A 17,244-nucleotide genomic window follows, 5' to 3' on the forward strand; every position below is an offset into this window, starting at 1 on the left:
TTTTTTCTTCATTTGGCCAGGGCAAGCAGAGACTGGCCATATTTTGACAGCGCACCTGGTCCATTTTTCTATCAAACAATGCTTTTACAATGTAAAGCTATAGTGCCAAATGACATTTACTCCACAATAAGAAAATTAAGCCAATCATTCTCTCTTTCTCACTTTAAAATATGATTAACTCTGATGGAGGCATTGATTGATGAAAAAGGGAGCAAGGGAATGAAATGATGTCAATGTTTAGTTACTTGTGACTGAACGGGACAGTGGATGCAGACAGAGCCGGGGACGTTCGGGTGGAAGTCCTGGTTCTCTGCGCTGGAGGAGCTGCCAACACCGCGGGCCAGCTGCCACACACCATGATGTCAGCGGCCGGGGCAGGGCCGAGGAGCACCGTGCCATTGGCCCGCGCTCTGCGTTTACTGCAGGGTTTGTGGCGGGTTACGTCACTTGCACTTTTGACACTGTGGACAATCTGTACATATTGCCCTGATAAACTTTATGGAGAGAGAGATTGTTTTCCACGCAGTCTGTAAACTTCAAAAATAGAACACACAGGGCGAAGAGTAAAGTAGTAGTAATGAATGTACACAAACACAAATCCCAAAGATACATTTTCTCCAGTTTGGCTTTACCCAAATCTAAAAGCTTCTTGAAAACAAGGATGAAACTACAACCAAAAAACGTGATTAAAAGAAGCAACAAAGAGCGACAAAAACACAATTAAAAAGTGTTGGAAAAGCAAAAAAAAAAAAAGCCTCAAAGAAGCAACAAAAATGTGTCGGAAAAGCAACAATAACACGATAAAACAACAAAAGAGCTAAATAAAAACAAAGTGAAACAAAAAAGTGCCAAAATGGGACAAAAATGCAACAGTTTTGTAGATCTTCACTTTCAAATGAGGCATTCCTCTGGCCTACAGGCTGTTCATCAGGGAAGAAGAAATGAGTGCAATAACCCGGTCATCCAGTGACATAGTGTTGCTGAACCTGAATCTTTTTGAGGCAAACTATAATTTATACAGCTGTAGAAATGGGTTAAGAAGAACAAATGTATGAAAACTGTAGTTCAAGACAGTGTTTTCATCGACTGAAATAATTTGTCATAATTTTAGTGACTGAAAATGAATCAAATGTAGATCATGAGACTGAAACTATGACTAAAATGCACCGATATTTTTGTTGAAACTAAATGGAAATGAAATTAGGTGTGAAAGATCATTGAAATTCAAAGCCAAAGGAACAGGTCTGTGCTTTGTGCATGGCAAAGGAGTTCCCTGAAGCGGTGAATGTGATTAAATATGTTTGAATATAAATGTAAAGTTGACCCCTTCGAGATCGGGTGAGGAGCTCAGTTACCCGGGAGGAGCTTGGAGTAGAGTCACTGCTCCTTCACGTCAAAAGGAGCCAGCTGGGGTGGCTCGGGCATCTGTTTTGGATGCCTCCTGGTCGCCTCCCGCGGGAGGTGTTCCAGGCATGTCCTAGTGGGACAAGGCCTCATGGAAGACCCAGGACACGCTCGAGGGACTATGTCTCCGAGCTGGCCTGGTGTCGCCTCAGGGTCCCCCCAGAACAGCTGGAGGAGGTGTGCGTGGATCGGGAAGTCTTGGCATCTCTGCTGAGACTGCTGCCCCCGCGACCCGGCCCCAGATAAAGCCGAAGAAAATGGATGGATGGATGTAAAGTTGACAAAATTACTTTAAGATTTATTCGACTAAATGTACCTGTAATGATTAAGAATAAAGCTAAAACTAAATCAAAATATGTTGCCAAAATAAGCACTGGCTCAAGTAAAAAACAAGACATCCAGACGTCCATTTCCCTTTATGTTTAGTATCAGTAATAAAAGATATTGCTTTGTACAACATTAAATGAATGCACACGCAGTCAGACACACAGGATGTTCTGTACAGGAGAGAAAAAACAAGCCTCCTGTGCCAGCGACTGAAAGAGCCATCATATAACGTATATAATGTTCTTTCCTGTCCAGCTCCGCAGCCCACACTCGCCCCACCTTCACCACCACTTTACGGCTCAGTCATTACGCCATCTCCACCGCCGGCCTCTCGGAATAGCCCGCTCCGTGGCCGCAGATTTAAGAGCAGGTGAGGGCCGTCTCAGGACAGTAAGGTCTGGACCTGCTGGGGCGACCGGGGGACCAGGGTCTCGGGGTCCTTGTATCCATTATCCGGGCTGGTGAGCGCGGCGTGCACCTCCCCGTAGGCTCTGCACACCAGCTCCGTGGACTGACGGAAGATCTGCTCCCTGCAACAACAAGGCTTTTAGTTAAGGCTTTCAGGTTTTGGGTCAAATTGGTCTCTTAAATTATAAACCTTCACCTGTAAACAAAAAAATACCTGATCTTCCCAAGAACATGTTTACTTGTTGCACTGATTCAATGTTTTGCGATAGGTTTATGTGGAATATTGTAATTTCAAGGGACATTTTCTCAAAATAAATTTTTCTCACTTTGGTGCAAGAATCTCCATGTAAGAAGCACCTACAGACATTTTCCAGTCTTGTACTTAAAAAGCTTTTTCCTGAGGGATTTTATTTCTGTATCTAATTCCTAACCTGATTTATTGAGTTTTGAATTTCAAAAAACAAGGCAACATTTCAATTATTTTTTACGAAGTTTAACACTTACTTTAACCTCTTAACTCCCGCCTGAACCGAGAGCATTTTCTCCAGTTCAGCTTAACCCAAATCCTGTAGGCCAGAGTAACATCTCATTTGAAAGCTAAGACCTACAAAACTAAATTGATCTTTTTCCTCACATCATCAGATTTTTTTTCATCTCTTTTTTTGTTGGGCAGTCATCTCATTTTTGTCAAATTATTCTAATTTTTATGTCAAATTCTTATCACTTTTTTTGTCCTTTTTTGTCATTTTTTTCTCAATTTTTCATCAAATTTTTCTCCGTTTTTTGTCAAATTTTTGTCCATTTTTGTCATTTTTTGGTACATTTTTTGTCACTTTTTCGTCACTTTTTTGACATTTTCATCATTGTTTTCGTCTCAGGTTTGTTGCTATTTTCACACCTTTTTTCCAGATGGGAGTTAAGGGGTTAAAGATATCTGTAAGTTTGTAATTGAGAAGAAGTCCCTCCTCCCCCTCCTGACTTGATCTGATTGGCCGGTTCACAGTAAAGCTTTCCTGATTGGTCAAAGCTATGGCACTGAGGAGAATACTCTCGCAGACACGCCACTAACTTTTTTCCCCCGCTGCAGTTGTACTAACATTAGCCAGATAATTTTAATTTCTAGATTATTAAAATGTCTCTACGAGGAAAATTTCTTCAGACGTCACGATGACACAGGGCGAGATCAGTCAGAGTTTGTGGTGAACATCCTTTGAACCAAAATGTTTTTATTTGTGCACCGCATTTTACCGACGAATGCTTCATAAGCAAAGACTTACTGGACACTGGAAAAATACAAGATAAGATAAGAAATTTACATGTTACATTCAGCTCTTAGAAACACTCAGGGTGTGCAAACAGGCAGGAAATGTGAGGAAAAAACAATTAAATAGTAAATAGTGGTATCTTCTATAGTCTATACAACGACTACAAAGGACTTTGTGGGGACAAGAAGTATAAACACTAAATAATAAGTAAACAGACTATAACAAAAAAATGTTATAATCACCAGGTCCTCTCCTCTTTGTGCCTCATGTGCCATCCTGTGCTTCCTGTTTCTTTGGGCCAAGCATTTCCCTGGGATTGACCTGACAGGAGCTGCAGGATTGCGCTGTCCATATGTTTTTCCCAGAATGCGACAGGACTGGCCAATTAAAACTTGATTAAAACGCACCACGCGATTATCGAGATCAACCTTTATTAAAATCACGATTACGAATCAGTGTTAGCAGTGCAGTTTATATCAAACCTGGCAAAGTCCCAGGATATATAGAGATATATAAGCTCCCCCAGAGCCCGACAACTGTGAATAAAATGATGGTGCATTTAGGTAATGTAATGTGCATTGAGAGGATAAAGCTCCAGTAACTCATAACAATAACATAACTTACATGTGAGTCACTGTGGTGAGCAAATACATTTTTTTTTTTCACTTTTTTGATCCGGCACACTTGCTTTGGATCGGTGTATGTGCGTGTCTCTACCTAAAAACTAACGTCTCATAAACAACACATCCTTACAAAACTCTCCTCATGTCGCCGTTTTGTCAGAAACAGGGCGGCGGTTTATTCGACTGGTTGTGCGATGGCTTTTTGTTTGTTTTGGGAGAGACATTTCAGCCTTGACGCTTTGTTTTGGTGACTACTACAGTGACGTTTGTTCAAGGGCAGCTCTGAATCAATTCCACGGCCTTTGCACCAGATATGAAGCACTGGTTTCTATTTTTAAGCTTTTCTAGGTCATTACTGCTCGATTACATTCTGGCATGTGATTCTTCCGCCTTCTACTGCATTGTCCACTTAAAACAGAGTCGTCGGCGCTGATCTACTGTCCTCGTGGCGATGGTTCAGAGACGAATGTCCTTTGCTGGAGTCAAAAGTGCAAGCATTGTTGAACTGCTGCATTAGTCACTACGAAAGGCCGCTCTGAGTAATCAAAGTTCTTTGTTCGGGGCCGTGACATCACCGAGCCTTAATCCTGCCGCACCTCCTGTCACTCAACCTCAGCCATTCTTCAGAAACGGTTCGCGCGAATGATTTCAGTCGGGCGGTTAAAAATAGCCGACCGGACAGACGTCGGAGTAATTACTCTTAATCGGGAGGAGCAGCGTTTCTCGTCGTGCCGCTTTTGTGCCGGGATTCGAGGTCAGACGCAAACGCTCGACGTTTTGACATACAAATGAGTCACGCGTCGGAGATAGTGCGAGTGAAATGGCCCCAATTATCTTTCCACTGATTTAACTGTGTCACAACAACAAGTGACAGTGCGGAAGCGAAAAGCTGCCAAAGGCGCTTACTGTAAATAACTCTCGCTGTATCACGTTTTTCACAGGGACACGATCGTCACAAAATAGCTTCACATTTGTGCAAAAGGGGAGTTGTTTTTTTAAAGATTGGGGCTTGCAGGTGATGACTGTTAAGTAAGTAAGGAATCTTTATTTATAAAGCGCTTTTTACAGACAGAGGTCACAAAGTGCTTTACAGTGGACAGCAACTAAAACAGACAGTAAAAGACAGTAAAAAAAAAATGCATTCAAAGAGGCAGCTCTATCTGCTCTCGAAAGCCTTTTTAAACAGATGAGTCTTAAGTTGCTTTTTAAAAGTCTCCACAGAATCGAGGGAACGCAATGACAGAGGAAGTTCATTTCAGAGACGGGACCCGACTCCTCTGGTTTTGTAAAGGGTCCGAGGAACCATAAGCAGGTGTTAATTTTAAATTACCAGTGTTAATTTCGTCGACTAAAATATTTAGTCTTAATTTTAGTCAAAGTGATAAACTAACTAAAATTGGACTAAAACTAACTTAAAAGTTTCTAGTGAGACTAAAACTATGACTAAAATGTCCAGATATTTTAGTCGACTAAAATAAGACTAAATAAAAATGAAAAGGAGAGACTAAAATCAGCCAAACTTCTATTGACAGTCTGAAAGAACCTCACATCATTTAAATTCACTGCGAAAGGAACAGCTCTGAGCTTTATTCATGTGGAAGCAGCCCCATGAAGTCGAGGACTTTCATTAAATATGATCATAATGAATATCTTTTTAACTGTCAAAAACAAAGCTAAACTTGGCAGAGTTGTTAAACAGGGCAGTAAAATAACAGGCCAAGAACAAACCAGTTTATCTCAGCATTATAGTAAAGCAGTGCGTCGTGTCTGTATTAAGATCACAGATGACGTTAGCCACCCATTGTCCCATCACTTTGAGCTCCTTCCATCAGGGCAGAGACACAGACTTTCCTTTCCTTAATGAAGTGTACCTGCTGCAACTGTGTCTGCAGTGAACTGATTTTATAATGAACTGATTTTATTATGTGCATTGCTGGGCAAATGTATTAGAATGTATGAGCAAGCCAAAGGCAAATTTCTGCCATCATTGTGCATGGTAGACAATAGTTTTTTCTATTATAAATACAATTTTAGTCTAGTTTTAGTCGACTAAAATTGCATGTCAATTTAGTCGACTAAAACTAGACTAAAATTGTTTTTTTTGACTAAATCTTAACTAAAATTAAATTAAATTTTAGTCAAAAGACTAAGACTAAAACTAAAAAGTCCTGAAGACGTCAGACTCCGAGCTGAAGTGTAGGGCTGGATCAGGTCAGTGATATAAACTGGAGCCTGTCCGTGAAGTGCCCTGAAAGTCAGAACCAGAATTTTAAACTCTGGAGGCACCTGGAAGCCAGTGGAGAGACTTTAGAACAGGAGTAGTATGGACTCTCCTGTTGGTGCGGGTCAGGAGCCTCGCTGCAGAGTTTTGAACATACTGTGGGCGGGTCAGCTCCTTTTTATTTAGGCAGGTGAACAGGCTGTTGCAATAGTCCAACCGCAACAACACAAAAGCAGGAATAATAGTCTCTCAGCTTGGCGATATTGCGCAAATGAAAGAAACAGTTCTTTAACTGTTGTGGGGACTGTTGTGGTGTCCTTGAGCAAGACACTTCACCCACCACCTGCACCTGTCTGAATGTAGTGGTGTTTGGCGGTGCCGATGGCGCTGACTGGCAGCTTCACTTTCGTCAATACTTGCCAACTTTCATTTCTCCCACTAAACTACCGATTTTAAAGGGACTATATAGTTTAAAAATGTTAAAATTAAGTGTTTTCCTCCCCCTACATGTTCCAACAATGTCCTAATGTGTAGAATGAGCTCAGAACTGCCTCTAAAATCCTGCACTGTCACTCATAAAGGTGTTAATTCGGGTCTGAAGTGCCGTCATGCACGAGCTTAATATAGAAGCTGCAGTTACAGGCATGACCTGAGGTGGCAGTAGTGAGTATAAAATGGCTAACTTGCATCTAGCCCCTTTAAGGAAACATGATGATGGGAGATATACTGTATTTGCATGAACTGGCAACCCTGACCTGGAGACCTGACCTCACTGTCATCACTCTATAGCCGACCCAGCAATATTTGCGTATTATTTTAATTTAATCAAAGATTGTTTGAAACATAGCCTGTTTTCCATAGTTTTTTTTAGCCTTTGTCCTCACTTTTGAGCTCAAGTGTCTGGCTTTTCACTGGTCTCTTCCAGAGTAATTTATGGAATATCAAAGAAATTATCAAAGAAGAATATTTTCAGAACAAGTTTCCTTCATCAGTTACAAGGCAAGAAACATTGTATTACACCTGGCGAAACACTGATGAAAAAAAATCTCCCAAACCCTTGTATCGCGAACCCCTTGGATCTACAAGATGTGCTCCATGTTCCCCTGGTTGGGAAACATTAGTCTATTCCAGTGGTTCTCATTTGGAATGGCGTCGGGACCCACGATCACCCTGGTATGACAAGCCGTGCCCCAAATACAACTCAAACTTGCAATTTTCCTCAAAACACAACTTGTTGAATAAGCCCAAAAAGCTGAAATGATGTGTTTTTATCGGAATTACACCCAATTACAGTAAGTAGTGATTCTATACTTTTTCTGACCAAAATAAATGTTTCCTGGGAAAGGCTTGTGACCCGCTGAAGATGGTTACGCGACCCAATTATGGGTCCTGGCCCACCAGTTGAGAACCACTGGTCTACCCTACAGCCAGCTTTGAATGAATATTAACAGTGCAGCGCTTTGAGAAACTTGTGTTGCAGGTTTGTAAAGCGCAAGTTTACGGCATTATTACATTATTATTGTCAGGGGCGGGACTTTAACGCTTCAATTTCGATTCATTAATTACAAAGATTTTAACGCGTTAATTTTTTAAATGCAATTAATCGTTTTTCACCCGATTCCCCCCAAGCCAGAACTCCTGAGCCGGAACCTTTCTATTTGCGTGTTTCTGGTACGCCCGTATATCTGACGCACATCCGCCCACAACAGCAATGGACAGAGACGCTTCTCCTTCCACCGTAGTGACTCAAAGACGTCCTCAATGCTAATGTTAGCGTTAGCCTCAAACACAGAGACGTCCTCGATGCTAAAGTTAGCGTTAGCCTCAAACACAGAGACGTCTTCGATGCTAATGTTAGCGTTAGCCTCAAACACAGAGATGTTCTCGATGCTAATGTTAGCGCTAGCCTCAAACACAGAGACGTCCTCGATGCTAATGTTAGCATTAGCCTCAAACACAGAGACGTCCTCGATGCTAATGTTAGCGTCAGCCTCAAACACAGAGACGTCCTCGATGCTAATGTTAGCGTTAGCCTCAAACAACGCTCCAGCCACGCCCACTCTGAGCCACAATAACCCTAACCCTAGTCAGTATAAGAAATCACACTTTTATTTATGTTTACAGCAATTGTAAAACACTTAAAGGTGCTGTTTTATGGCCCTTTTGCTTTATTTATTTTTTACTTTCATATAAATGTGGCATTTTTATTACTGTTTAATGAACTCTACAAGTTACATGAGTGATCAGAGTTCCTAAAAAACTCGAAAGCTAAATAGCTATAAATGCACTTTGCCTCTGTTAGTTGAATAACTATAAAGATTAACAATAATGAATACATTTGTTGTTGAACTCATGTTTCTATCTGATTATTGAATAATTTAGGTGCAAAAAATATGTGTTTTGGGTTTTTGGGATTAAAATACGATTCATTGATTACAGACCTGTAATTAACTCAATTTAAACATTTTAATTGAGTTCCACCACTAACTATAATTAATAAAAACATTGAAATAATGGGTTATATGCACAGTGACCCCACGTGATTTCCGCCTGGACAATCAGCCAGACGCTGTCCTTCCTGTCTGTCATCTCTTCCCATTAAAAATGAGCAGGTCCCACAGAAATGAAGCAATAGCTTAAGATTTGGTAAAGGACAGCGAGTAAAAATTAAGATGTGGCTGGAGCAGGTTAAAAAATATTACGTGAGACTTAACGACTTCACTGGAGGAAACCTCCGTGTTCATAACGGTGGATGTTTTTGTCTTGAGGCTAACGCGGCTAAAACTAGCACAAAGTTTTGAACGAGCCTGCGCAAAAAAGAATCGTCCTGTTAGTAGTTTAAATAATATTTACTTCTTTACATGTTATATTATCATTTTTCAACACTAGCCTTTAGCTCTAAGATAAAAGCTCCTACCTTACGGCGGCTGGCATTTGCTTTGGGTGCTGGATTCACAGCGAACATGATGTTTGTTACACGTTGCTGTGACTGTCCATCAGTAACTCGTTGTCCTTAACCAGATCCTGAGCTATCTCTATATTTGTGTGGGAACCTGCTAATTGTGAATGTAAACGATCGCCGACAGGAAGTACAGAGTCTGGCTGACTGTCCAGGAAGACGTCGCGTGGGGAAACTGTGCATATAGCCTATTGAAAGAGTCTCACACAATTTAAAACGAATGCTCCATTAAGGACATGTACTGCGCCCGTCTCACCCACAAAGCCGTCAGAATCACCAGGGACCCCTTGGATAGTCTCTTCAAGGTAATGCCTTCAGGGAGGAGATTGCGGAATCTACAGGCCAGTTCCAGTCGACTGAAGAACAGTTTCATACACAAGGCCATCGGGAAGCTGAACTCCCATTGGTTCAGCTCAGGCTTTGGAAACGCCCCAAAGACTGCTCCTTTTATGACAAAAACTCATGTTGACATGTTGTGATAGTGTCTTGTACAGTAAGTCCGCCCTCTCAGTCGTACTTTCAAACAGTAGTCATCTAGACTTGATTGTTTGCAGCTCTCACCAAATGATGTCAATACAGGAGTTCTGCTGCTTGGATGCAGAAGTCTTAAAGCAACAAAATGAAAAAAAAATAACTAGTAGAGTTTCCCTCTTAATCTTGCTGCACTTATGCAAAGACGTTTTTTTTTCTCTTCAAATTCAAAGACTTCCAAGTGTCCTCTGTGCGCCGGGAGGATGCGGATCTTTCCCCGTGAGAGGCTCCTGCAGCCGTGGGAGGGCCGCGCCGCACTCCCACTCTCCAGATCCATACATCTAATTGGGCCTCAGAGAACAAACCCTCCTGCGCTCGTCCTTTCTGCTCTCCTCGGCTGCAGAGTTTTTTTTTCCTCCTCTGCTTTTAGGTAGATGGGCAGATATTGTGCAGGTTCGGGGGCCGAGGGGGGGGGCGGGAGGTGGGGGAGGAGGAGGGTATAGTGAGAAATGGAGCAGAAGCTAATTAATGTTGTCCCGGCGCATCAGTCCAGCAGCGCGCTTTTTTTCCGTTAATACAGGAACATTAACCTGATGCACAGAGCCGGCCGCGCTTCCCGGTAAAAACGTGACTCACTCGAAGCGCCGCTCAATGTCGTGAGAGGGAAGAGAGAAGGGAGAGAAGAGAGAGAAGGGAGAGAAGGGAGAGAAGGGAGAGAAGGGAGAGAAGAGAAAGAAGAGAAAGATGAGAGAGAAGAGAGAGAAGAGAGAGAAGAGAGAGAAGAGAGAGAAGAGAAAGAAGAGAGAGAAGAGAGAGAAGGGAGAGAAGAGAGAGAAGGGAGAGAAGAGAGAGAAGAGAAAGAAGAGAGAGAAGAGAGAGAAGGGAGAGAAGGGAGAGAAGAGAGAGAAGAGAAAGAAGAGAAAGAAGAGAGAGAAGAGAGAGAAGGGAGAGAAGAGAGAGAAGAGAAAGAAGAGAGAGAAGGGAGAGAAGGGAGAGAAGAGAGAGAAGAGAGAGAAGAGAGAGAAGGGAGAGAAGGGAGAGAAGAGAGAGAAGAGAGAGAAGAGAGAGAAGGGAGAGAAGAGAGAGAAGAGAGAGAAGAGAGAGAAGAGAGAGAAGAGAAAGAAGAGAAAGAAGAGAGAGAAGAGAAAGAAGAGAAAGAAGAGAGAGAAGAGAGAGAAGAGAAAGAAGAGAGAGAAGGGAGAGAAGGGAGAGAAGAGAGAGAAGAGAGAGAAGAGAGAGAAGGGAGAGAAGAGAGAGAAGAGAGAGAAGAGAGAGAAGGGAGAGAAGAGAGAGAAGGGAGAGAAGAGAAAGAAGAGAGAGAAGGGAGAGAAGGGAGAGAAGAGAGAGAAGAGAAAGAAGAGAGAGAAGGGAGAGAAGGGAGAGAAGGGAGAGAAAAGAAAGAAGAGAGAGAAGGGAGAGAAGGGAGAGAAGGGAGAGAAGAGAGAGAAGAGAGAGAAGGGAGAGAAGAGAGAGAAGAGAGAGAAGAGAGAGAAGGGAGAGAGAAGGAAGAGATGAGAGAGAAGGGAGAGAAGAGAGAGAAGGGAGAGAAGAGAGAGAAGAGAGAGAAGGGAGAGAAGAGAGAGAAAAGAGAGAATAGAGAGAGAAGGAAGAGAAGGGCTTGTACGGGCAGCTGCAAGCCAAATCTGATGCTTTTTAATGCGGTTTTAGCCTGACAAAACTATATTTTAAATGCCACCAATGCAACAAGTCTCAGCATTTTTTATATCTTAGGATTTCTAACTAATCTTCAAATTGAACACTGCAGACTTCTGTGGAAACGTTGTGAGAATCTTATTCAGTTTTATGCATGCGTTTGAAGAAAGTATACACTGTTCTCCAAGCCTGAGTGTGTTAAACAGCTGCGGTTACCCAATGACCGTCCTATACAGTAGCTACGACGTCCACATGTAGACACAACAGTCTCCTACATATAGAACTAAACCAGAATGTCATAGTCGTAAATCTGTCACAATAGTCATCATGTACATTGCATCAGTACATACTGTAAATACAAGTACGTGTTCGGAAGAAAGTCGGCTATGTTTGGAAAGAGGGCTAAATAAAATCAGCCCTGTGGCTATACTGTATATAGGCTGGCTTCCCTGTAAGGCTTTCAGACTTCTGCAAATGCGACTGCTCTGTACTGCACAATAAAAGCACTATATGGAGTTTAAAAATGTTAAAATTATGTATATTCCTCCCCCTACATGTTCCAGCCATGTCCTAATGTGTAAAATGAGCTCAGACCTGTTCACCACAACTGCCTCTAAAATCCTGTCACTCAAAAAGGTGTTAATTCGGGTCTGAAGTGCCGTCATGCACAAGCTTAATATAGAAGCTGCAGTTATGCGTAAGACCTGAGGTGGCAGTAGTGAGCATAAAATGACCAACTTGCATCTAGTCTAGGGGTGTCAAACATACGGCCCACGGGCCTGATCCGGCCCGCGAGATGATTTAATCCGGCCCCCGCCATGTAGAGCATAAATTAAAAGTAAGTCTCTAGTCCATTCCTATGCGGAGTTATGAATAACCACAATGCTCATTCTAGCCACTAGGGGGCATTAGATTAAAAAAAAAGGAAAGAGTTCCACACGTGTCCAGCAGAGGGCACTGACATAATAAGAGCTCAGGATATAAACAACACACTACCGTGTGGAGTGAATGAATAATGACTATGTAGCACTTGTGACACAGGCTTGTAAAGTGCAATACAAGTGTAAGCCGTTGTTATTAATGATTCTACAGTCAAGTTGGGGCTTTGACCAAATCACAGCTTATCATTATTCATTTATTGGAACATTTTTCTCTATTATATGTGGCCCGCGACCGGCCATGAGAGCTGAATTTCGGTCCGTGACCCAAAATGAGACACCCCTGATCTAGTCCCTTTAAAGAACAACTCTGCTTCCTATAGCTATAGCATCTTTGTTGGCAAGAACATCAACACTTGAGCAAAAAATGGTGATATTAAAAAAAAAAAAATCAAGAAAATTTAGATTTCCTGCTTGTTTTAAAGCAGTTCAATGACTCCCATGCTTTTAAATGGAGATTCATTGAGAGGGGAGATAGATGGAGTCTCATACAAGTAATGTATTTTTCAGTGGGACGGATTTTTCAGCAGTCATTTTGCCAACAAACATTCATATTTTGGGGGAAATATATTTAAAAAAACGTTCAAAAAAAACTTCAGTGAAGCCGTGACTCTCACCGTGACAGACATGAGCCCTAATGGTTCTTTCGAGTTCTATTACATTATTTTGAGGACGCTAAGCACCGCCGCATGGCTACTAATTATGCAAAGACTAAGTACATAATTAGCCTGTTGGTTTCGATTTTTGCCTAATTAAAAACTCCACTCTGCCAGCTGAAGTAAAGACGGTTTTCTGGACAATTATCAATGGGCGACGACAGAGGAGCCTCAGTCAGTGTTTAAGTGACCCCCCAAAATCAAAGTCATTCATTTTAATAATAGATTTACACACTTTTACTTTGCAATTTGTCCTTCATTCACAAATATATGCCATTTTTACATCTTGAAATCATCTTGAGGCTCCAGCTCACAACCCCCACTTAGGAAACCACAGTTTTCGACCATCATGTTAGTATTTTTGACTAACTTAAGCTGTAAAAATGTCGCTCTTTAAACCCCTGATAGAGTGAAAGCGTAAGACTGAGTGAGTGAGGCATGGAGAGGGGTGGAGGAAGAGGAGGGGGGGGGGGGGGGGGGGGGGGGGCTAAAAGCGAGTGCGTTTTGTGAGTGGGAAGACAAATACAGGCTCCTGAGGTGTGTGTCCAAGCGAGCGGCACCAATTTACTCACGTACGCATTTGGCTGAGTGCTGTGCTTTGTGGCCTACAATGGTAATGGTGATACTAATGAGAAGGACTGTCCACATAAAGCTACATATACTGCTCTGCTACGAAGAAACACAGTAAGTAGAATGGTAGGACGGAAAGCAACGTTTCCATTTAAACACTGACTCAACACAATTCAAAATCTTTTGCTCAAGAAATGACAGATTTTTCCAGGTTTGACACCTGGTTTGACACCAGGTTTGACGCCCTTCCTTATTGGACAAGGGAGCAGAATGCTGTGCAACTATTCTGTACCAGTGGGCCATGAGCAAGTTAAGTTAAGGCCCTGTACCACATTGTTTTAATATTATATTATTATGTATATTGAATATGCAATTATATGCAATTAATTATTAATTAATATGCAATTTCTCCATCTGTGAGATCAATAAAGTACCATCTTATCTTATCTTATATGCAATGGTTTGTGAACAATCCATGTACTTATAAAGCCTTTTTGTCGCTAGTGAGCTTTGCAGACACTGACCCTGAACAGTTGTGTCGAATGTTGTGAAACGTGTGTTACCCTGTGTTTAATTAGGGTTTGGTTAAAGGAACCTACTTGGTACTGACCAAAAAGGTCCTGTAGGCAAGGCCGGATTTAGGCAGGGGCTTACAGGGGCTAAGCCAAGGGGCCCAGCAGACTGAGGGGCCCCTGGGCTTAAGGAGAAAAGGAGAGAGTTCCCTCTCTCTTTGCAGACTCCCTCACATGGAAGGCTTAATCAGATGACTTTGTACCCGAAACTAAACCAGGAATGAACCAGGACTAAACCAAGACTAAACCAGGACTAAACCAAGACTAAACCAAGACTAAACCAGGACTAAACCAAGACTAAACCAAGACTAAACCAAGACTAAACCAAGACTAAATCAAGACTAAAACCAGGTCTCAACAAGGTCTGAGCCATTTTCATTAAAAAAAATATGTACCTATTGGTCTGTTAAAATGCATGAGAATGCACCAAATTGCAACATTAAAATAAAAAAGACCCCCCCAAACCCCCTTTCAAATGTGTCCCCCCACCAGTCGGGCGGTAGCAAAGGTTCTTCCGCCAGGGCCATGGAGCTCAAATTGGGGGTCATTATGTTAAACCGTTTTTTTTTTTTCTTTACAAATCTGTCCTTTTTTAAAACTAGTCCTATGTTTAAGAAGTTCTGCATGTCAAAAAAAAATCATTAATTTATCTTTTCATTGTAGAGAGAGAGAGAAATCTGACAGACAGACATACAATATATGGGGGGCCCTGAAAAAACTTTAGCCCCGGGGCCCATTTTACTGAAATCCCTGGCCCTGCCTGTTCATTTTCGCTACCGCCCCCGGTAACGAAAATGAACAACAATTAAGTGACATTCTTTCGGTGGCCAGGTTTGGTACTTTGTTTCCTCCAGACAGAAGTCAATATATGACCCGCAGTGGGTCTAAAAACAGCAACATGAACGCGTGGGTAGATAATTTGCCACTTCAGCACAAATGCAGCTGTTTTCTTAGTTAAAGCGAAGGAGGGCTGTAACTTACTAAAACATTTGTTATTATTAGAGAGTCCTGGCAGGTCTGAGCCAGGACTAAACTAGGACTTACTAAGCCGGTTGTAAACCCAGGAGTAAATCAGGACTGAATAAGAAACTAGAGTTCTTGGGCCAAAAGAAAAGCTCAACAGAGAAGTGACAACAAGACAGACATTTTTACCTTTAGCGACAAACCCAAGGAGCTTGTATTAGACATTTTTGGTACAGTTTTTGTAAATGATTAGTGACAGAGTGAGCGCTCTCACTATATAACAGATCTTTGACGTGTTTAGTACTTTCGTGTTTAGAAAAGTTTGTCATAATTTGGATGCGGCTGATCCCTGCATCTCAGGAGGTAATAATGTCCTTTCTCTCTTTGTATCGCTGCTCGAAATTCTGCTAAAAACATGAAGTTGCATGTGACGCTAGGACATTCTGGATGATATTTTTACATTTCCAAGTCATTTTGATTCAATTACAATTTTAATTCAACTCAAATAACATAAGTATCGAAAAGCAGGTACCGTTAAAGTAGTGGTATCGAAAAACCCAGGCAGCCCTATGTTTAACGCACATGTTACATGCCATTCAGCTAGGGGGCACTGTTGCTCTTGTAGCATGTTATTCATGTGGTGAACAACCCAGTAGCCTGCAGCTGTTGATGTGCACTTGAACATGGCGCTTGTCGAATAAACAAGTTGTCTTTTGGACTAACATTGGTAGCAGAGGATGGTTAGTTTGAAGAAGGAAAAACGTACAAAAGCTGGAAGAATGAAGTCAACCTTTGGACCAGGGTTACCGATTTGGAGGAGATACTGGAATATCCAGTTTGTTAGCGCAACTGGATGATTTGTTCCGTAAAAGAGGAAAAGGACAGGACCTACGATGCTTATAAGCTCATACCGGTGAAGAATTTGGAAAGAAAGAGTAAAGGCCTTCTGTCCTCACATGCCCTCTTGCAGCCACAAAATCACATCCTTTTCAACTTTTTATGGACCTAATTACAGAATAGACTTTTTCAAATGACATAAATGTGAGCCTTTTAAAATGTATTCACTATAATAGGATATATTTTCTTTGCCCTGAACGATCAAACATTTCTGATTTGGGCTACATGTCCCTCTTTGCGACACCAGACACAGTATGACGCTCGTTCTCAGCGTGATTGGATGAAATCATTGCATCCTGGTTGGGCATGACTCACTTGATGGCAGCGCTGAGCAGGAAGTTGAGCTGTGGCATCACCAGAGTGTCCGGCGACGACAGGTACCGATCAAACTGGACCTGGACACACCGGAAAGGCACCACGCCGGGTCAATAACAACAAGTCAAAGCATAGAAGGAAAATACAAGGACGTTAATGTAACACACTCACCATAGCGGCTTTGACTGATGAGTTGTCCATGCTCGGGAGCAGGGACATAGGACCCTATATGCAAAGTGACAAGTTCAGCTCTCAATAATGAAAAACACTAAACATGGCAATCAGTTTCATATGACAAGACTTAATAATAGCGCCTTGTGAAGGTGCATGGACTTTAAAACACAGACGGGCGCCACTTCATGACATCAGCAGGTGGTTTTGTAGGATATCGGTGGACTGAATGTGTAACATAAATGAAACAAAACACAATTCTGTATATTGTACAACCATGTCCCTTAAAGGTCATTGGGATTATTCCTGAAACACTCAACAACCCTCTACAAATGAAACAAAAAGCTTTTATTTATAGCGCTTGTGCCTCACAGCAAGAAAGTCCCAGGTTCAATTTCCACCTGGACGGGGCCTTTCTGTGTGGAGTTTGAATGTTCTCCATGTAGGTTTCCCCTACCATGAAAAATATGTTCAATAGGTTCCACTCTTTGCTGGTTAAAGGTGCACTATGAAACTTTTTATGGATATAAAAAAAGTAAAAGTTGATATTAGTGCTTTTTTGAGTTTCTTTCAGTGACCCAGTGTACTGAATGACCAGGAAAAAAATACCAGCACTTGCTGTGATATTGCATCAATAAGCTTCTGTACTGTCAAAAGATTTCCATTCAAGATCTTGTACTGAGGATGTGAGCCCGATGAATCCTAGACTTGTCATCTTGGAATATGCCCTCACAGGGAAGAATACAAATCCAATAACCTGGTCATTCAGTATTCAGATTCAGGTCAGACTCTGAACCATTTGCTTAGTTAAAGGCAGTTCATGTTAAGTCT

The 17,244-nt window shown here is 41.9% G+C and overlaps 1 protein-coding gene across 1 annotated transcript in view; it reads right to left on the bottom strand.

Moving 5' to 3' along the window:
• Window positions 1–1,794: 1,794 nt before the first annotated feature.
• cog6 (component of oligomeric golgi complex 6) overlaps window positions 1,795–17,244 on the bottom strand; it is a 65,645-nt gene continuing 50,195 nt past the window's right edge. The window contains exons 17-19 of the mRNA XM_079574248.1: window positions 16,414–16,467; window positions 16,243–16,322; window positions 1,795–2,261 (exon numbers count right to left, since the gene is read on the bottom strand). Coding sequence (XP_079430374.1) covers window positions 2,114–2,261; window positions 16,243–16,322; window positions 16,414–16,467 — 282 coding nt within the window. The 3' untranslated portion in view covers window positions 1,795–2,113. The remainder of the gene's footprint in view (window positions 2,262–16,242; window positions 16,323–16,413; window positions 16,468–17,244) is intronic.

This window comes from Gobius niger (genome assembly GCF_951799975.1).
Source record: "Gobius niger genome assembly, chromosome: 1".
Taxonomy (NCBI): Eukaryota; Metazoa; Chordata; class Actinopteri; order Gobiiformes; family Gobiidae; genus Gobius; species Gobius niger.